Consider the following 18,637-nt stretch of genomic DNA (forward strand, 5'->3'; position numbering starts at 1 on the left):
AGGAAGGCGAAGCCCATCAGAAAGGGGGAGGGGTGGGTGATGCGGCGAGACTGATAGGAAAGTTGGAAATCCCCCGTGTACTCTTGTCACATCTCGCTCAACCAGAAGGCTGGCATGCCAAGGGGAGACTGACAGATGAACTTCCGGGGGGGAGGTGGTCCAGCCATCCATGCTCAAACACATATCAGACCCACAGTGTGTCTCTCCACTACTTTGTCTATGCCTACACAAACATACTAACCTTATTGGATGGATATGCTTTTCGTCTTGTTTGTATAAAGCTAAATCATGCTATTCATACTGAGGAGTATTTTGCTCAATAATAGAGATACCCTCTATATCATTAATCTTCTTTGAAATATCTTCAGAAATTCTAAGACATAAATATACTACAGCTGATTAAATCAGCCTTCTTGTTTCTCATGCTGTTTCCATATTTTGCTTTGAGGCAATTGTGACTAACAATAATGTTGTAGCAGATGTTCTCCAACATACTACTGCAGTATGTTGCATACTGAGGTTTTGTTTTTGTGGGGTAGTTTCCACTGAAGTAGGATTAGTTAAAAGATGTGTGTTTTATATATAAAATGGACGATATTGTGTCCTTTGAGATAAAATTGATGGAATTGGAGGTGACTGTGCTTAGTGAAATAACTAAGGAGGTAAAAGATAACTATAGGATGGTTTTACTCATACTTGGAATATAGAGAAATTGAAATGCATGAACTTAAAAAAATAAATCCAACTTGTCTTTTAAGGCCTTGGGAGAACTATGAATGGTTGGGGGGGGCAGCACAAATCTTTATTGGGAGTGGTGAGGAACTATACCCCTAATATCTTATAGTCTTGTAAATCTCTATAAAATTACTGATTACTTTTTAAATTGTGCTTTATTTTGCTTTAATGGCTATTTCTGAATCAACAGTGAACATCTCCCAGCAAATCCCATTTCTTTGTGCTTATCTTCAGAATGTTTGCAATCATTGTAATTTTTTTTTTTCTGAGTAGAGAAAGTACTGAGAAGGAAGCCTGGCAGAGTAATGAAGAGTGAGGATGGTCTGGGCTAAAATACCCTAGTATTTAAAATACACTTGCTGTGTGACTTTCAACCTAGGCAAATTATTGCTTTGTGCTTATTAATCTTCATCTACGAAAAGAGCTATGATATGAAAACTTACCTTATAGAAATTTTTGTTAGAATTGCATTGTGGTGCCAGGGATGGAACCCTGGCCCTCAGGCATGCAAGTCCTACAATCTACCCACTGAGCTACTTCTCTGGTCGCCTCATGAAACTGGTCTGAGCAGTATGTTAGGAGTATTAGGACAATGGCTGGCATGTAGTATGTTTTAATAAGTAAATATCTAATAAATAAAATGAAGGTTAATGGACTTTATCTGTAAGATTAAAGATTGAAAAAAAATTATCTCCTTGACTAGTAGCAAAGTTAGCTTATTTCTATATATTTCTTTTTACTTTTTTCTCTTAAGTTCTCTGCCCAAGCCCTTTCACTGTATCTTGAGTTGCCATTATTTTATCCATTTTTGGAACTCTTTGTATATTATTAATATAAACCCTTTTCCTGTCATTTCTGTCTTCTATAAATTATTCTATTTTATCTATTTTTAAATCATAACATTTTTGCATTAGAGCAAAATTTTATAATTTAATAATTATAATTTTTATAATACCATAAGAATAATCTTACTTACTGCCCCATATGCCAATAAACAGACTCTTAATAAGAATTTGATACATGGAAAATATTCCATTTAGTCTCTGATTTATTGTATCTCAGCCCTAACTTTATATATTAGGAACCCAGGAGTATAGGGGCTTTCAAAATACCAGCACTTGTGTTCCACTCACAGATATTTGGGCTTAACTGATGACTAGTTGAGCCCAGTCATCAGTTTGTATTAAGAGCCTACATTTTATTCTAGCATACAGTCAAGGATAAGAACCATTGGGTGTTCTCTCTCTCTCTCATAATTTTTTAATTTTATTTATAAAAAGGAAACATTGACAAAACTATAGGATAAGAGGGGTACAGTTCCACACAATTCCCACCACCAGAACTCTGTATCCCATGCCCTCCCCTGATAGCTTTCAAACTATTCTTTAACCCTCTTGAAGTATGGACCCAAGATCATTGTGAGATGCAGAAGGTCAAAGGTCTGGCTTCTATAATTGCTTCCCCGCTGAACATGGGCATTGACAGGTCGATCATACTCCCAGCCTGCCTCTCTCTTTCCCTAGTGGGGCAGGGCTCTGGGGAAACAGAGTTCCAGGACATATTGGTGGGGTTGTCTGTCCAGGGAAGTCTGGCTGGAATCATGCTAGCATCTGGAACCTGGTGGCTGAAAAAAGAGTTAACATACAAAGCCAGGGAGTTGGTTACTGGTTCGAGCCACCTGCAAGGGAGTCGATTCACAAGTGGTGAAGCAGGTCTGCAGGCGTCTTTCTCTCCCCCTCCTCTCCTCTCTATTTCTCTCTGTTCTATCCAACAGTGACGACATCAACAACAACAGCAGTAATAACTACAACAATAAAAAAAGAGGGGCAGCAAAAGGGAAAATAAATAAATACAAAAAAATAAATAAATAATACAAAGCCAAAAAAATTGACCAATCATGAACCTAAAGACTGGAATAGTGCAGATGAAGTGTTGGGGGGGGGGGGTCCTCCATTTTATAGATAGCTAGTAGGCATATTTTAGTTATATTCCAAAGGGCCTGTGGCTATACTAGTTTCCTTTCATAGTATTCTCTAATTCCATTCCAGATGGCTCACTTCCTTTAACAAAGTCCCAAAACCTAGATATAGACCAGGTCCCATGAGATAGAGCATATGTTCACATCTATCCATAAATTAGGGCAAAATATATACCTGAAAGCAAAAGTACACAATAGTCTGCAGTGAGTCAGTATAAAGTTCCTAATGAAATAGTGTCTACTTAGACTTAGATACTCTCCTTAGCTACTTCCTATTATTACAGTTCTCTCACTCCAAAGCTAATCTCTCATAAATCTTGAGGGAGTTTATTAAACAGAAGTATCACTAGTGATCGCTACCGCCATCTGTTGGTGGGGAGCAAACTGACACCCTACTTTTTTTTTGTATGTTTTGGCATTTCAAGGTTATTAAGAGATGTGCCTTGTTAGTGTAAATGATATCTCATAACTGCCAGTTCTTGAAGTTAGTATCAATTTTATATTTATCTTCTAGTTAAGTATGTTCTGCAGTGATAAATAACAGATTTTTTTTTGTCTGAGAACCTAGTGACCCTAGTCTAATGAGTCAGTGATATTTAATGTAATGTTGAATAGGTACTGACAGATTTTAGAAATACTTTCAGCAGTAGCTGTTGAAAAACAAAACAAAAGCATGTTTTGTGATTCAGTGCTAACCAGTCTCACCAAAAATTACACTATTGTCTCTTCCCACCCAGTCCCCTTGCATCCCTCTGTATATTCATTGAGATTTTCCTCTACTTGGATATTTTAAGGCATCTCCTTCTTTCCTATGGAATTGTGCATAGAGAACCATCAAGGGAAATAACAGGAAAGGCAATGAACAGAGAAACAGACTTTGAGAAAAAGCAATGTTGGCAGAAAATGGAAGTGTCTGGGAGGGAAAAAAAAATAATAAGATAAAACTGGCAGAATTACAGGCTGCTGCATGGATGAGTAATTAGATAGTGAGTCTATCTTCTGAAGAAAAGATATTTTCCCCCTCTTTTCCATAGAGAGGCCAAAAGGAGTCAAAGACAGTGAAAGCGTGAAATTGTTAGTCTGGCAAAAAAATTATTTTTGATGCATTGGATTTAATATAAAAGGCAGCATTCACAGGTTGTGAGCTATTCTTATAGCTGGAAATAAGGGATAAGTCTTTCTGAGAGAGAGAGTTTTAAACCCAGAACATCCTTGCAAACTGGGACATTTGTACTCATAGTGGAAGTTCACATTGGGTCTTTTTGTGTCTTTCCTAGATGTAGACTAGGTTCCAGAAGAGTTTCCTAGAAACCTGTTTCTCAGCCTCAAAACTGTTGACAATTAGGCCCAGCTAATAGTTTGTGCCAACTCACTGTCCTATACACCATAGGACACAGAGCAGCATCTCTGGTCTGTCTGCCCACCGGATGCCAGTAACATCACCTCTCCTGAACAATCAGAAATGTCTCTAGACATTTTCAAGTGGCAAAATTGTGTCCAGTTTAGAGCCACTGATTCAGAAACTGCTTTAGGCCCTGGTTTGGAGAAGTGAGATGTCATTCCTTTGAAAACAGTTTGTTTGATTCCTATATCTAAATTAAGGCTCTTATGTTTTTTAATGAAACAAATATTTTTTTCTTCTCTTGGAACAATATCCATTTCCCCGTAACATCAGTGGCAATTTATAACAGCATGCTTCTCCCTTTCAGCACCAGTATCTTTCCTCCCATTAGACTCTGAGAGCTTCAACTAATGGATTGTGTTCACTTTGTACACGAACCACCTACAGCAGTGTGATTGGCACTTAATAAATGTTTGTCAGATGAGATAATGTAATTTTAAGATATTTAAGAACCTGATGCACAAAGCCTGACTTGGTGCAAAGGGGTTTTTCCTCCCAGGATTATTTCAATCTATGTGACAAAGCCAGGGATCAGGGACATATTGAGACTGCTGAAGGGTACAAGAAGAGAAATCTAAAAATTAGATTATTTGGATAGGACTCCCAGGGGTTTCTGGCAAGGTACTGTTGAGTGGCAGTTTCATTCTGGAAACAACAGCTCTGATATGTCACAGTAAACCCAAGCCAGCCTATTGCTCCTGCTTTTTGAACTCCATCCACCATTGATCTACAGAAGAAACAAGTTTTTTGAGTTGTAAGGCTTCATTAATTCTCCCAGAGGGAATGTCCCAGGACCAGGTAAGACATGCCTATTGGAAAATAAACCTCCCCTCCAGATAACACAGGAAGCTTTTCTATGTTTCTCCCCGCCCCCTCTCTCTCCTCTCTCTTCTTTCTCTCTCTTTCTCTCTCTCTCTCTCTCTCTCTCTCTCTCTCTCATTTAGTGGAATTAAGATGCATATATTTTAGAATGAAAAATGACTGGCATTCTTCCCACTGAAAACAGAAAGTAATTTAATTTGTTAGTGGTTTATTTTATTTGACAGTCTTTGTACATACACGATGTGGTTTGTTACACTGAATTACCCTTTAATAATGGGTACATGTAATGCCAGCCTCTACCCCCTAGGTTCATTTGCTAATTGGATGAACAGCCATATTGTTTAAGCTTTTCATGACAATGTGGACAGAAGCTATTTAGAAATCTCCTAACCAGAAAAGCTTTTTGGGTTATTTGTTTGTTTTTTTTTAAATGAAGTTAATTGCTATCCAACAACCATTCTACTGCTCGCTTTTTCTGAGGAATGCTAACTTCTATTATCATGATTGAATTCCCTAGGGAAACACAAGAGAAGCTTGTGTTTCCCTGGGATATATCTCTGCTTCTTTTTTTTTTTCTTTTTAACAATTGGAAGTTAATGGTAGCAAATCTAATAAATGCTACTATAAGGGCTGGAGTCAGAATACTGCTGTTCAAAAGGCAACTCCCTTACTGAATAATGATCATGAACAAGACTTCTTACCTCCTATTCTATCTCTATAAAGAGGGAATAATATCACCACCTCCCTCTGAAGGGCACTGTGGTGGTTCAAGACATAGCATGATGTGTTTAGCACCATCAAGGCTCACAGTACTCCACAAGTATGTCTTTGTTAGGTTCTTAGTATCAGACCCAGAGCTATGCTTTCTCAACAACACTGCTGAGAGAATCACAGCTCTATCATAAAAGGGAGTCCTGACATGAAGAAAGAGCAAGTCACCAATCCAAGACCATGTAGCTGGTAGATAGTCTAACCAGGGTTCAAACCATGGCCTGTGTGACTCCAGAATTGCTTACTCTGCACTACAATAGAAGATGCATTCTCAATGGGTGGATGGTTTTCACTTACAACTTGAGCCAGTTGCCTGTAATATGATAGGACTTAACTCACAGTATGGACTCAGGATCATTAGGGGGTGCAAACGGTGTACGGTCTGGCTTCTATAATTACTTCTCCACTGGACAGGGGTGTTGGCAGGTCAGTCCTACTCCCAGCCTGTTTCTATCTTTCCCCAGTGGGGCAGGGCTCTGGAGAGGTGGGGCTCCAGGACACATTGGTGAGGTTGTCTGCCCAGGGAAGTCAGGTTGGCATCATGGTCCATGAACTATTTATACCTTAGATAGTAAGCCCTCATAAGATTCAGGATAGGTGAACATATGTAATTTTAAAAGAGGAGAAGGAGATGCTAGGCCATGAGGGTCTCCCAAGAAGACTTGATTTTAGAAAAGAAAGTATGTGGAAATTAGAGATGAGGAAATGTAATTCTTAAATACCATTTCACATGGTTCTTGTGGAGAAAAGTCATCACACACTCTTGTTTCAAGATTGTATTGTGTGGCTTTGGAATAGGAATACTGACAGTACCACTCAGTGGTTTTCTCTTTTTTTTTTTTTCCCTCTTTTTTTATTGGAGGGATTGGTGTTTTAGAGTAAATACAGTTGTGGATATATGTGTAATATTTCTCAGTTTTCTGCAAAACACTCTCAGCCCTAACCTAAGTCTTCCGCCAACATCATGCACCAGAACCTGAAAGTTCCCTCCCCCCAGAGTACTTTTCTTTAGTGTAATACATCAAACCCCAGTACAAGTTCTGCTTTGTGTTTCCTCTTCCTGTTCTTATTTCTCAATTTCTGTCTATGAGTGGGTCATCCCATATTCATCCTTCTCTTCCTGATGTATCTCACTTAATACAATTCCTTCAAGCTCCTCCAAGATGAAGTAAAGCAGGTGAACTCATAATTCTTAATAGCTGAGTAGTATTCCATTATGTCTATATACCACAACTTTTTTTAAATCACTCATCACTTGTTGAACATCTAGGTTGGTTCCAAGTTTTGGCTATTACAAATTGTGCTGCTATGAACATAGGTTTATATAGATCTCATTTTTAAGAGCACTTACTTCCTATTCTTTGAAAGTGAAGTCTGGGACTAGAGACTTGTCATGTGAACAATCTAAATTCAAACCCCACACCAATGGGAGTAAGTACCACATGGGATTCCAGGGGAAAGCTTTGGTACTGTGGTATCTTTCCCTCTGAGGTGATGGCAAACAAAACTTGAAGACTAGACTCTGTGGCTCCCAAGTCTGTCCCCTGCTTTGCCATCTAGTACTTCTAGATGGGAAAGTATAGTTACTCCAGATTCTCCATGGATCAGCAACCCAGATCCACAAGCACCAGGGTCAGTGATGAACACCTGGTACTGAGAATAAGGCAGACAGTTCTCATCTGTATCTTTTCTAGATCAACCAGCTCTGGTTTGAGATTTCCAAAAGGACTGGATCTAAAGAGGAAAGGGTAAGAGTGTGCCTATTGTTTTCCCCACCCCAAGCTAAAGAGACTCTGTAGTGACTGCCTAGCATGGAGTAAATGCTTAGTACATGCCATCTGAAGGTTTAATCTGGGGCCGGTGTGTGGGTGGTCACAACAATCCTAACAGCACTTCCTAATAATTGATGATAATGAATCCAGCTAAGCCCAGGACCTTAATAAATCCTGTCTCAACATAATTTCCATTATTGGGAGAAGGAGGTAAGAACATCAGGTGATGGAGGCAAGCCTGGATTTAAATTGTTAGCAATATTATGTTGAGGGTTTTTAACAACAGTGGGGCCCCCAGGTGGTGGCACACCTGGTTGAGCACACGCATTATAGTATTCAAGAACCCCAGTTCAAGTCCCCGGCCCCCACCTGCAGGGAGAAGCTTCACAGGTTGTTAAGCAGTGCTGCAGGTGTCTGTCTCTCTGTCTCACTCCCTGTCTCCTCTTCCTTCCCAATGTCTCTTGTTAAATAAAACAGATATTGAACCAAAGTGACCAAAGAAAATCTCTCCACCTCCTCCTCTTCCTGCAAATGGACATCTCCCTCCCTTCTTTCTCCATTCCCTTTCTTTTCTTGAGCTTCCTGCCTGGTCATTATTTCTCTCTCTGAGTCTCGCTTTGAATCTGTCAGCTCACAGGATTGCTGGAGGGGTCACCATGGCAGACAGGGCTGCTGTATTTTCTCTGTGAAGAGTCTGTATACAGAGCCCCTTGTGTCCTCACCTCCAGCCACTCCCTGCTGTGTGTCTTCACAGATGTAGTTTAAGTGGGAGGTGAGGATGCCTCACGGAATCTGCTCCCCTTTCAGCATGTGTCTCTGCAAGCTGTGACCTGCCAGCACTGCTTAGGTGCTGTGGAACATTGTGAAGAATCCCCAAATAAGCCAGTTGACAGCAGCACTCATTTTGTTGGTAAATAGGCTCTGGGAAATAGCATGAACTTGAGCGTCCCAAAACAAGAAGCTGGAAAGATAGCAGGAAGCTATGGGAAGAAAGGCTGAAAGGAGGGTGATACCCACCAAGTAGGGTGTGTGCCTTGCCATGTGTGTGGACCAGGTTTGAGCCTCAGCATGGGAGAGTGTCACAGCAACAGCAGAAGATCTTATTCTGTATGTCTCTCCCTCTCTGTGTCTGTCTGAATTGAAAAATCAGGCAGGGAGCAGTGAAGCCACTTATATACACCACTACTAACAATAACAAGGGGGTGGGAAGGGAAGGGGGAATGGACAAGGGAAAGTCAGCAAGGAGAATCAGTGCCACGCAGTGACCTGAGTATTCTCACCTTCACAAAGATACCAGTGATCCAGCCCTGAGTACTAATTAATCTCTCCTTCCACTCTCCTTTAAAAAAAAAAGAAAAAGAAAAAAGAAAGGAAAGAAATATTATTGAGTCCGGGTGGTGACACAGCTGGTTGAGTGCACATGTTACAATGCACCCAGGTTTGAGCTCCCAGTCCCCACCTGCAGGGGGAAAGCTTTTGGAGTGGTGAAGCAGTGCTGCAGGTGTTTCATGTGCAGGTGTTTTATTAAAGATAATAAAAGAAATATTTGTTTATTATTGAATAGACAGGGATCATTTGGGAGGGAAGGGGGAAGTATAAAGGGAGAAACTAAGAAAGACCCCTCCTGAAGCTTCCCCTGCAGGTGGGGAACAGGGGCTTGAATCTGAGTCCTTGCACATGTGCTCAACTGAGTATACCACCACCCACTCCCTCTTTTTTATTTACTTTTTAACTCATCGCTCTCGTCACAAAAGGTCCTTGCCTATTCTCCTCTCAAAACATCAACGTTAGGACCTTCACCCTGTTGTTCCCTCTTCCTGGGGTGCTCCCCCTGGAGCCACACGACGCTTCTTCATTCAGGTCTCACATCACTTTGCATGACCAGCCCTCTCCAAATCCAGACCCTCCATTCCCAGCTCCCATACTTGACCCAGGCTTTCTTGATACACATTTGCACACAGACATTTACACCCCACAAAAGCAGGACTCATAGAATTGTCCCAGCCTCTAGAACCCACCTGTTAAAGAGGGGGGGTCTATGGATGCATATAATGGTACGGAGGGGACTCAGGAATGGCCAGCACAGGAAGTGCGTCAGTGAAGCACATGCCCACAGGTGTGCTTTGTCCTCTCTCCTGTGGCCTTTTGCACAGGCTGGTCCCCCTCATCTCCTCTCTTTCTGCCCACTCTGCCTCATTTCAGCCTGTAGGATTCCCACAAGCCCTAGCAATCCTGCCTGACTAAGAAGGCTTCTTCTCTCCATGGGCTCCCTCAACTTCCCCAGGAGATACAGGGCTAGTTGGGCCTTCCTTGCTGGGCAGCACCTGCAGTTAAAGCATGGGTGGCCCAGACTCATGTATCTCTACACACCTCACCCACCCACCCCCCACCACAGCCATGTGCTCTTTGGGGACCCAGAAAGCAGAGCAACTAAAGCTTAGACTCTAGAGTTAAAAGGCACTCTGGGGTGCTGGCTGGGTGACTTTAGACAAATTGCTTACTCTTCCTGGTTCTTGGCTCTAGTGCACAAGAGGGGGCATTAGAACCACCGAGCTCACTGTTGGGGTATGGCTGACAGCTCACTTGGTGAATGGCCTAGAGGTCTGAAGCACCCTAAGCAACCAGCTGAATGCATGGTTGGCAAGAGTGTGCTGGTTGAGGTGGGTAGGTATGAATGAAGTGAGAGTAGGGAGCCCAGTGACTCTCACAGTTCTTTGTGTCCCTCTGATGTAACGAGCAAACTACCTCAGCACACTTCACAGCAGCCAGACTCTCAGGATGCCCTCTTGTACCCAAGACATTATCTGACAGAGTTTTTTATTTGTTTGGTTGGTTGGTTTTCTGTTGTTGTTGTTTGTTGGTTTTTTACCAGAGCAATGTTCAGCTCTGCCTACAGTGTTGTGGGGGATTGAACCTGGGACTTTGGAGCCTCAGGCATGAGAGTCTGTTTGCATAACCATTATGCTTTCTACCCTCCACCCCTGACTGGTGTTCTGATCACTCCACACTGCTGCAGAGGGGAAGCTTCATGAGCAGTGGAGTTATGGTTCAGGTGTCTCTCCTCCCCGTCTCTCTCCCCCTCTGTCAAAAAGAAAGCAAATTGCCCTGGGAACCGTGAAACTGTACAGGCATTGGTGGGAGGAAAAAAACAGTTTAAAAGACCCACGTGGGAGTTGGGCTGTAGCACAGCGGGTTAAGCGCAGGTGGCGCAAAGCACAGGGACCGGCATAAGGATCCCGGTTCAAACCCCGGCTCCCCACCTGCAGGGGAGTCGCTTCACAGGCGGTGAAGCAGGTCTGCAGGTGTCTATCTTTCTCTCCTCCTTTCTGTCTTACCCTCCTCTCTCCATTTCTCTCTGTCCTATCTAACAACGACGACAACAACAATAATAACTACAACAATAAAACAACAAGGGCAACAAAAGGGAATAAATAAATAAAAATTAAAATTAAAAAAAAAAGACCCACCTGATACCAGTACATCTTGCCCCAAATACCAGTAAGGATGAGTCCTCGCTTATTAACAAATTTGTTTATCAGCCGAGTTTCAGGAATGGAACACAAAATGGAAGACTACTTGTATATGGCCAGAGCAGAGAAAACTCAGTCCCAGCAGGGTTGGCTAATCTGCCACCCTAATCACCTCGACCTGCCAGCCCTCCTTCTGCCTTCTGACAAGGGCTGTCACTGAGCAGTGGACAAGCCTCATCATGGGCACAGGGATGGCAAAGAGCAAAACCATGAATGACACCCAGCCCCTTGCATTCTCTGGGCACAGCCTTCGAGGCCCCATCCCCAGCTGCCTCCATGCAGCCTTCCCCATTAAGTGGTACATCATGGAAAATGTCAGCCTGAATTAGCAGGCAGGCCTGTCAAATTAAGCCAAGGCTCTGGGCTGGCAGTTCCCGCTTTGTAACGTCCCTTGATCCTGGCTGTCACACTCCCGTCCCTGTCACCACAGCCACGGGAAACCTCTACAGATGCTGTGCAGTAATGAAGGCAACCAGGGAAGAGGAGCTCCAGGAAGTCCTCCCAGATTCCATTTCTTCTGTGGCCCCAGGGAGCCTCCTTTGAACTCATTACCTGGTTGGGGATAGAAGGGAGGACAGAGGAAGCTGATATCTCTCAAAGGCTCTCAAAGGGTAGGGAGCTCCTTTATGACAAAATATGAAAGCAGGGCATGTTTCTAAGAGCATGCAGAATAGACACCCTATTCAGATTTTATGAATACTGCCAACACCTGAGATTTCTAGATGCATTTGAACCAGACAACACTATGACTGCCTCCACAACCATTACTATCAAGAATAGTATAGCTTCCATAAATCCTGGCAGTTTCCTTGCATCACTAGTAAGATGCAAGGGGGGAAAAAAGTCCCTGGTTGATACTGGGTTGTTAGAAAAGTCATGGCATATTTTCTAGTTTTTCTTTCTCTTCTTTTTTTTTTTCCCCCTTCAGGGCTATCACTGAGGCTTGATGCCTGCACTACAAATCTACTGTTCCTGGTGGTCATTTTCTACATTTTTTATTGGATAGGACAGAGAAAAATTGAGAGGAGAGGGAAAGAGAAAGACACCTGCAGACCTGCTTCACCCTTGTGAAGCAAACCCCCTGTAGGTAGGGAGCCAGGGGCTCGAACTGGAATCCTTGCTTGGGTCCTTGCACTTCATACTATGTGCGTTTAATCCAGTGTGCCATCACCTGGCCCCATTTTCTATATTTTTCTATGTAAAACTGCATCACAGCTTTTCCAGCAAACCAGTGTGACAGGATATAGTGGGAAGAGCATTAGTTGTGCAGCCCCATCAGCACTGAGATCAAATTCTGGCTCTGCCTCCATGACTGAAGAACCGTGGGCCTATGACTTAGCCTCTCTGAGCTTGAATAGATTTCTCTTTGCTATAGTGCTGTGTACTATTAGTACCTATTTCTCAGAGGTGCTGTGTAGCCTTAGGTGATATATGGAGAGTGACTGACACTGAGTCAATCATTAGATACTTAAAAGTCCCTTAGGGCAAAGTCACAATTTTTTTAATTCATTAGTCCTTAATTATCTGTGGCTTTAATTAGTGTCCTTTGCCTATTGCCTTTCTTTATTTTCTTCTCTTTTTCCTCCTCCTTCTCTTTCTTTTCCTCTCCTTCCTATCCTCCTCCTCCTTCTTACCTCTGGCTTATGGTTTATGGTGGACCAGGAGATTGAACTTAAGACTTCAGAGCCTCAAGCATGAAAGTCTGCTGCATCACCATTATGCTGCTTCCTCCATTTATATTACCTTCCTTTTCAAGGTTCTACCTCCTTATTTAGCTAATCTGTTCTCCAGTGCACATCCTGAATGCCCTAGTAAAACTTTGAACCTGATTGCACAGTCATTACAAATCTTCTGATTTCTTCCCATTGCTTTCAGGGTAATGACAAGTCTTTCTTGGGGTTGCTTTTTAAGCTACCCTGACACTTCTCCCTTCATAGTTCCTATCATGCCCTCTGTCTCAAATACAAATGGCTACCGCATTCTTGCCCTATTTTACTCTAGATCACAGGACTTTTGTATATTTTGAACATGTTGTTGCTATTGCCAGTGCTTTACCACTCTTGGGCTAATGTTTTCACATAAAAAAGAGAGAGAGAGCCCAAGAGGTGGTACAGTAGATAAAATATTAGACATATTAGACCATGCAGCATGAGATCCTAACTAAAGAACAGGAAAGTTATCGGGGGAGGGGATAAGATACGGAGTTCTGGTGGTGGGAATTGTGTGAAGTTATACACCTCTTATCCTATGGTTTTGTCAATGTTCCCTTTTTATAAATAAATTAAAATTAAAAAATTTTTTAAATGGGGAAAATGGCCCCCATTTGGATTTGTAGTGGAAGCATTGAGCCCCAGTGATAACCTTGGAGGCAAAAAAAAAAAAATTAAGGACATGATATAGAGATATATCCATGGATTTGATCTCTAGCATCACAAAACACACACACACACACACACACACACACACACACATACCTACCTCACACTTACCAGAAAGAACAGGCTGAGTCTCATCTGTAGTACAGAAAAATTTACTTGTCATCATTCATTCAACAAGTACTGAGTATCTTTTATATTTATAAAAAATGTGACAATATAATATTTGTCTTTACCTTATAGTAAGGTAACTATATGTTTGCTCAAATAGGGATAGTTTTGAGTGACAAAGTGGACACTAACTAGCTGGTACGTTAAGACAACAAGAAGAAAGCACGACTTTTCCAAGTATAGAGTCCCCTCTATATTTGTAATTGAATTTGATCTATTTAAAGCTTGACTTATAAGAGATGGCTTAGCCAGTCAGTCACATACATTGAGTGTGTAGGATCCTACAGTCACTCACCAACACCACCAAAAAAAAAAAAAAAACTCTTAGCATCGTAAATGGCAGAGCAGTGCTCTTATACCCCCCACACACACACTTGCATATGATAATATAATAAACCAACAAAATTAAATTTGGGGTGATTCTAAGCTTTCCCAAAAAGATGAGGCAGGATGATGTCTAGACTCTCAAAGCCTTGAAGGATACATTTTCATTAAAGCTAAACTAGGTATTTCTAAAATTTATGCCAATTCTCTTATAAAAGGGATTTTTTATTTTAAAACCAAGATAGGAGAGTAAAGGGGGGAAATTGAGAATAATGATTGGAAACCCCAGGTTCAATCCCCTGCACCTCCATAAGCCAGAGCTGAACAGTGCTCTGTGGAAAGAAAAAAAAAAAAAAGGAAGAGAAGGAGGAGTAGAAATAAGAATAAATGAAGGACGGATCTGCAGCATAGCTCTGAAAGCTAATGACCTCACCATGGATTCCAAGTTCCCTGAGATAAGGCCACCTGGGGGGGAGGGGAAGCTGGAATCTATAAAGGGTGAAATTTCCCATCAAGGTTAAGTGTTGATGACATTTGACATCTTTTGAGAAGGGTAGAAATAAAATAAGCCAAAGGGAACAGTAGTAATTTGTGATGTATCAGTCTCCTCTAACTCCAGGCTTCCTTTATTATTTATTTTTATTGGATAAAGACAGAAATTGAGACAGAAGGGGGAGATATATAAATATAGATATATAGATATACACATTAATATATGTATATATATGTGTGTGTGTGTGTATATATATATGGAGAGAGAGAGAGAGAGAGATCTGCAGTACAGCTTCACCCCTCATGAAGCTGTCTCCATAAAGTAGGGACAGAGGCCCTCATACATTATAGCATGTACATTCAGTGAGATAAACCACCACCAAGCCCCACTCTAAACTTCTTTAATGTGGTTTTGGTTTTGTGTGTGACAATAAAGAACATCAACATACATGTTCTTAGTGAAGAGCTTTAGTTCTGAAGTGATCTGTTTCTCTTGTCTCCCAGGTGCCTGTCCTCAGACCCATGGACCTGATGGTGGAGGCCACCCCTCGAAGAGTATTTTCCAACGCACATACTTATCACATCAACTCCATCTCTGTCAACAGCGACTATGAAACCTACATGTCAGCTGATGACCTGAGGATTAACCTATGGAACTTTGAAATAACCAATCAAAGTTTTAGTATCCTTTTCCTTGTGGTCACTACCAGTTGGCCTGAGTCAGTATTCAGGTATGAGCAGGCTTGTGGGATATGGAATAGGAGTGAATAATCACAACTACCATGCCTAACACTTGTAGGGGGGGGGGGCTTTTTCCTTGTAAATTACACTGGCAAATATGATACTCTTTGATGACAGCAACGTTGAAAAAGAATTGAATTATAAGAAGTGGGCTAGGACTGGCTTTGGATTGGAATTCTGAATCAGTTCTTTCATACAGAGACCTTTCTCTATCAGGAATTAAAACAAAATGTAACCTTATCAGCTGTATGACAAGACACTAGTATTCAGTCATGTTCCTTCCTCTTGTTGAAGAATTCTTAAGTCCCCACCATAACAAATGTGGACCCATGAGGTGGTTTTCATTGTTTCATAATGATGAAAATAATAATGGCTTCCATTTATTGGTTTTTAAGTATACAGTGAGAACTTTATTCATAGACTCTCATTTTAATTGTACAGCTCGGTGAATTTTCCCAGGCAGAACATATCTATCCAACCACCAGAACAACAAACTTTCCATCAAACAAGTGAGACTATTAATGATCCCCAAGTTCCTGTTATGTCCAGTCTTTACCCATTAAGGGCATAGAATTAATATAACAATGTCATAGTGTATGATTTTATGGTTAGCTAAAATCCAGTGAAGTGGAGAAATCTACTGGATGAATTTCTGAGTCAGTTTTCTAACCTTTCCTATACTGAGTTTCTATTTAATAACAAGTGGCCACTTACTGAGTGCCTATCATATAGCCCATCCCACCATAAACTTGATTTTTCATTGAAATCACAGCCCTAGTTCATGGTTTCACCACTCACAAATCTAGGTTACTGGCCTCGGAGTCATCACCAACCTAATCTAGAAGTCCTGCCTTACTTCCTCTAAAATATATTTCAAATCAATTTATTTCTCTCCAACACCAACACATAAGTGTTCTGTCACTTGTGTGGTTATAATAATATTCACAATGAATGCTCCCATTGTAATCTCAGTCATTTAGTCACTTCTATAAGGCAGGCTTACAAGAGAAATGTAGAATAGTATGCATGTGCATAAGGAAAAAAAAAAAGACCAGGGCCAGCAGGTGACTTACCTGGTAGAGTATACACATTACCATTCACAAGGACAGGGCTTGAGCCCTGGGTCACCAGGTGGGAGTGTCTGTAGTGAGGAAGCTCACAAGCTGTAAAACAGTGCTGTAGTGTCTCTCCTCCTTCTGTCTTTGTCCACCCTCTCTATCTCTGTCCCTCACCCTTTGTTTAGAGAGGGGGTAAAATGATCACCAGGTATGGTGGAGTCGTATAGGTACTGAGCCTAGCAATGATTCTGGTGACAAAAATAAGAAGGAGACCTGGTTTTGTAGACGGCTAACTAGTGTCCAGCACAACAGTGCTCAGTAGTCCCCCAAGGCTTTTCAGGGAACATAATTTTAAGCAGGTAGTGGCAATTATGCAGACACTAAGAACTGTCCATCAAGAAAGTAGTTGGCATTTTTTGTTGGCCACAGAGCCAACTCCACATACTGCATGAGCCTGGGAGAACCTGCCTACAGATTTTGCCTGGAATTGCAGCTGCTGATAGAAAGAGTGTGGGCGGTGGTTCCTTTTCTCCCTTTGCATCTATTCCAAGAACCAGAAATCTGCTCAGGCTCAGCTGCTGTCATTTGGGCGTCTGCTGTCCCCAGATGAGGTGACATGTTTTCTGAATCTTGCCTCTGGGCCTTCAAGAGGGAGAGAAGTTTCTTTAGGTGCCTTGGGAGACAGATGCCTTGGGAAGAATGCAAAGGGGAAATATTAATAGCACAATTTAGGTTATATTCTGCAGATGCGTGACAGCCTGCCAGATGCTGGCATACAAATGAGACTCTGCCATTCACCCTTACAGCAGCCATATGTAAAATAATCATTGTCATCATGAGAATGATGATAACTGATATCTATATAGGCCTTTTCAACCAGACCGCCCTGAGCACTGAGTAGACTGTACAAACTTAACGTCCCTTTCCCTGTCATCAATGCAGTGCAGATGCCCCTAGGTAGGAAGCGGCCACCTTTCAGTACAGCCTCAGAAATGCACCAGCCATCAGGCAGGTCCTATTAATGTATATACTGTTGAGCACAATATCTGGAATTCCTCCTACCCTCTCAGGAGGCTGAAGAAATATTTCTGAGGAAAGAATCCTACGGGGACCCCAATGTACCACTGAGATGATAGGAAAGGTGCTTCTAAGTACTGTGTAGGCATTTTTATTTTCAAAATTATGTACATGTGATAGTGAGCACTGGAAAATACAATCAAGCCTATGATGTCACAAATACTGAAAAAAATCTATTTAAATTCCAAAGCACATATATGTGAGGAAAAGGCACTAAATAGTGGTGCTATGATACGGTTAAATCACAACTTCTAGGAGCTGTCATTTGGTGTCAAGAATTAGTAGGCCCAGAATTTTAGCTAGTTCAGTCAGGAACCTATTAAATAGGCCATATCAAGAGAAAGAAAGTAAAGCTATATCCCTTAGCAGCTGTATCCACAGCACTATGGTATTCCAGGACCTGCACTAAACTATAGATACAGAAGTGAAAAGAAACAGATTTTCTGTTTTCAGAATGGCATATATCAAATAATTACCCTAATAAGTGTGTAATTACAAAACAAAACAAGTCTTGTAAATAAAAAATTAGTATTTGTGAATACAAGTTTTAAAGCTTTATTCAGTTGATGTCTGAAAGAAGCAGAGGATAAACTAACTTGACAGAGTCATAGAGACATAGAGATTGGTTCAGCATTTACAAAAGTCCTGAGGCAGGAGAAATTATGATATGTTAAAGGAATTCTAAATTCACTATGACAAGAGTCCAATAAGTAAGGCAGAGAATGGCATAAACAAGGCTGTAAAAATTAGCAGAAGCCATGCCTTGCTCAAGTTCAGTCTCTCGGCATAAGGCAAAGGATTTCTCTGGGAGAAGCCAACTGGTCTCCAGAGATACTTCATCTCTGACCTTGGTCTCAGAAACACTGTGAATTGATCTTATTTGTCAGTTGAGCAGATGCCCTTCTATACTTGATTCCATAATCAGTGGACCATATAACCCCAATGGCTACATAAAACTTCCAGCTCCTACAATTCTTCAGTACCATGGACAGTGATCTTCCTTACAATCTAGTGGAATTCTGATGAGCATGTCTGGGGAGGAAACTGGAGTCTAGTACAGCTTGTTGCTACTGTAGCCTTCATCTGACCAAGAAATGTCATGTACTTATAACTCACAGATTCATATTTAATGTAAAAAGCAGAGTAACTTTTCTTTTTTTTTTTTTTTCCTCCTCCAGGGTTATTGCTGGGCTCGGTGCCTGCACCATGAATCCACCGCTCCTGGAGGCCATTTTTTCCCCCTTTTGTTGCCCTTGTTGTAACTTCGTTGTGGTTATTATTATTGCCCTTGTTGACGCAATTAGTTGTTGGATAGGACAGAGAGAAATGGAGAGAGGAGGGGAAGACAGAGAAGGGGAGAGAAAGATAGACACCGGCAGACCTGCTTCA

At 41.5% G+C, this 18,637-nt stretch overlaps 1 protein-coding gene across 1 annotated transcript in view; it reads left to right on the forward strand.

Moving 5' to 3' along the window:
- Positions 1–15,158, forward strand: part of LOC103107562 (serine/threonine-protein phosphatase 2A 55 kDa regulatory subunit B beta isoform) — a gene marked incomplete at its 5' end in the record, with an annotated part of 74,251 nt that extends 59,093 nt beyond the window's left edge. The window contains one exon of the mRNA XM_060184422.1: positions 14,877–15,158. Coding sequence (XP_060040405.1) covers positions 14,877–15,143 — 267 coding nt within the window. The remainder of the gene's footprint in view (positions 1–14,876) is intronic.
- Positions 15,159–18,637: the final 3,479 nt, after the last annotated feature.

This window comes from Erinaceus europaeus, unplaced genomic scaffold (assembly GCF_950295315.1).
Source record: "Erinaceus europaeus unplaced genomic scaffold, mEriEur2.1 scaffold_423, whole genome shotgun sequence".
Taxonomy (NCBI): Eukaryota; Metazoa; Chordata; class Mammalia; order Eulipotyphla; family Erinaceidae; genus Erinaceus; species Erinaceus europaeus.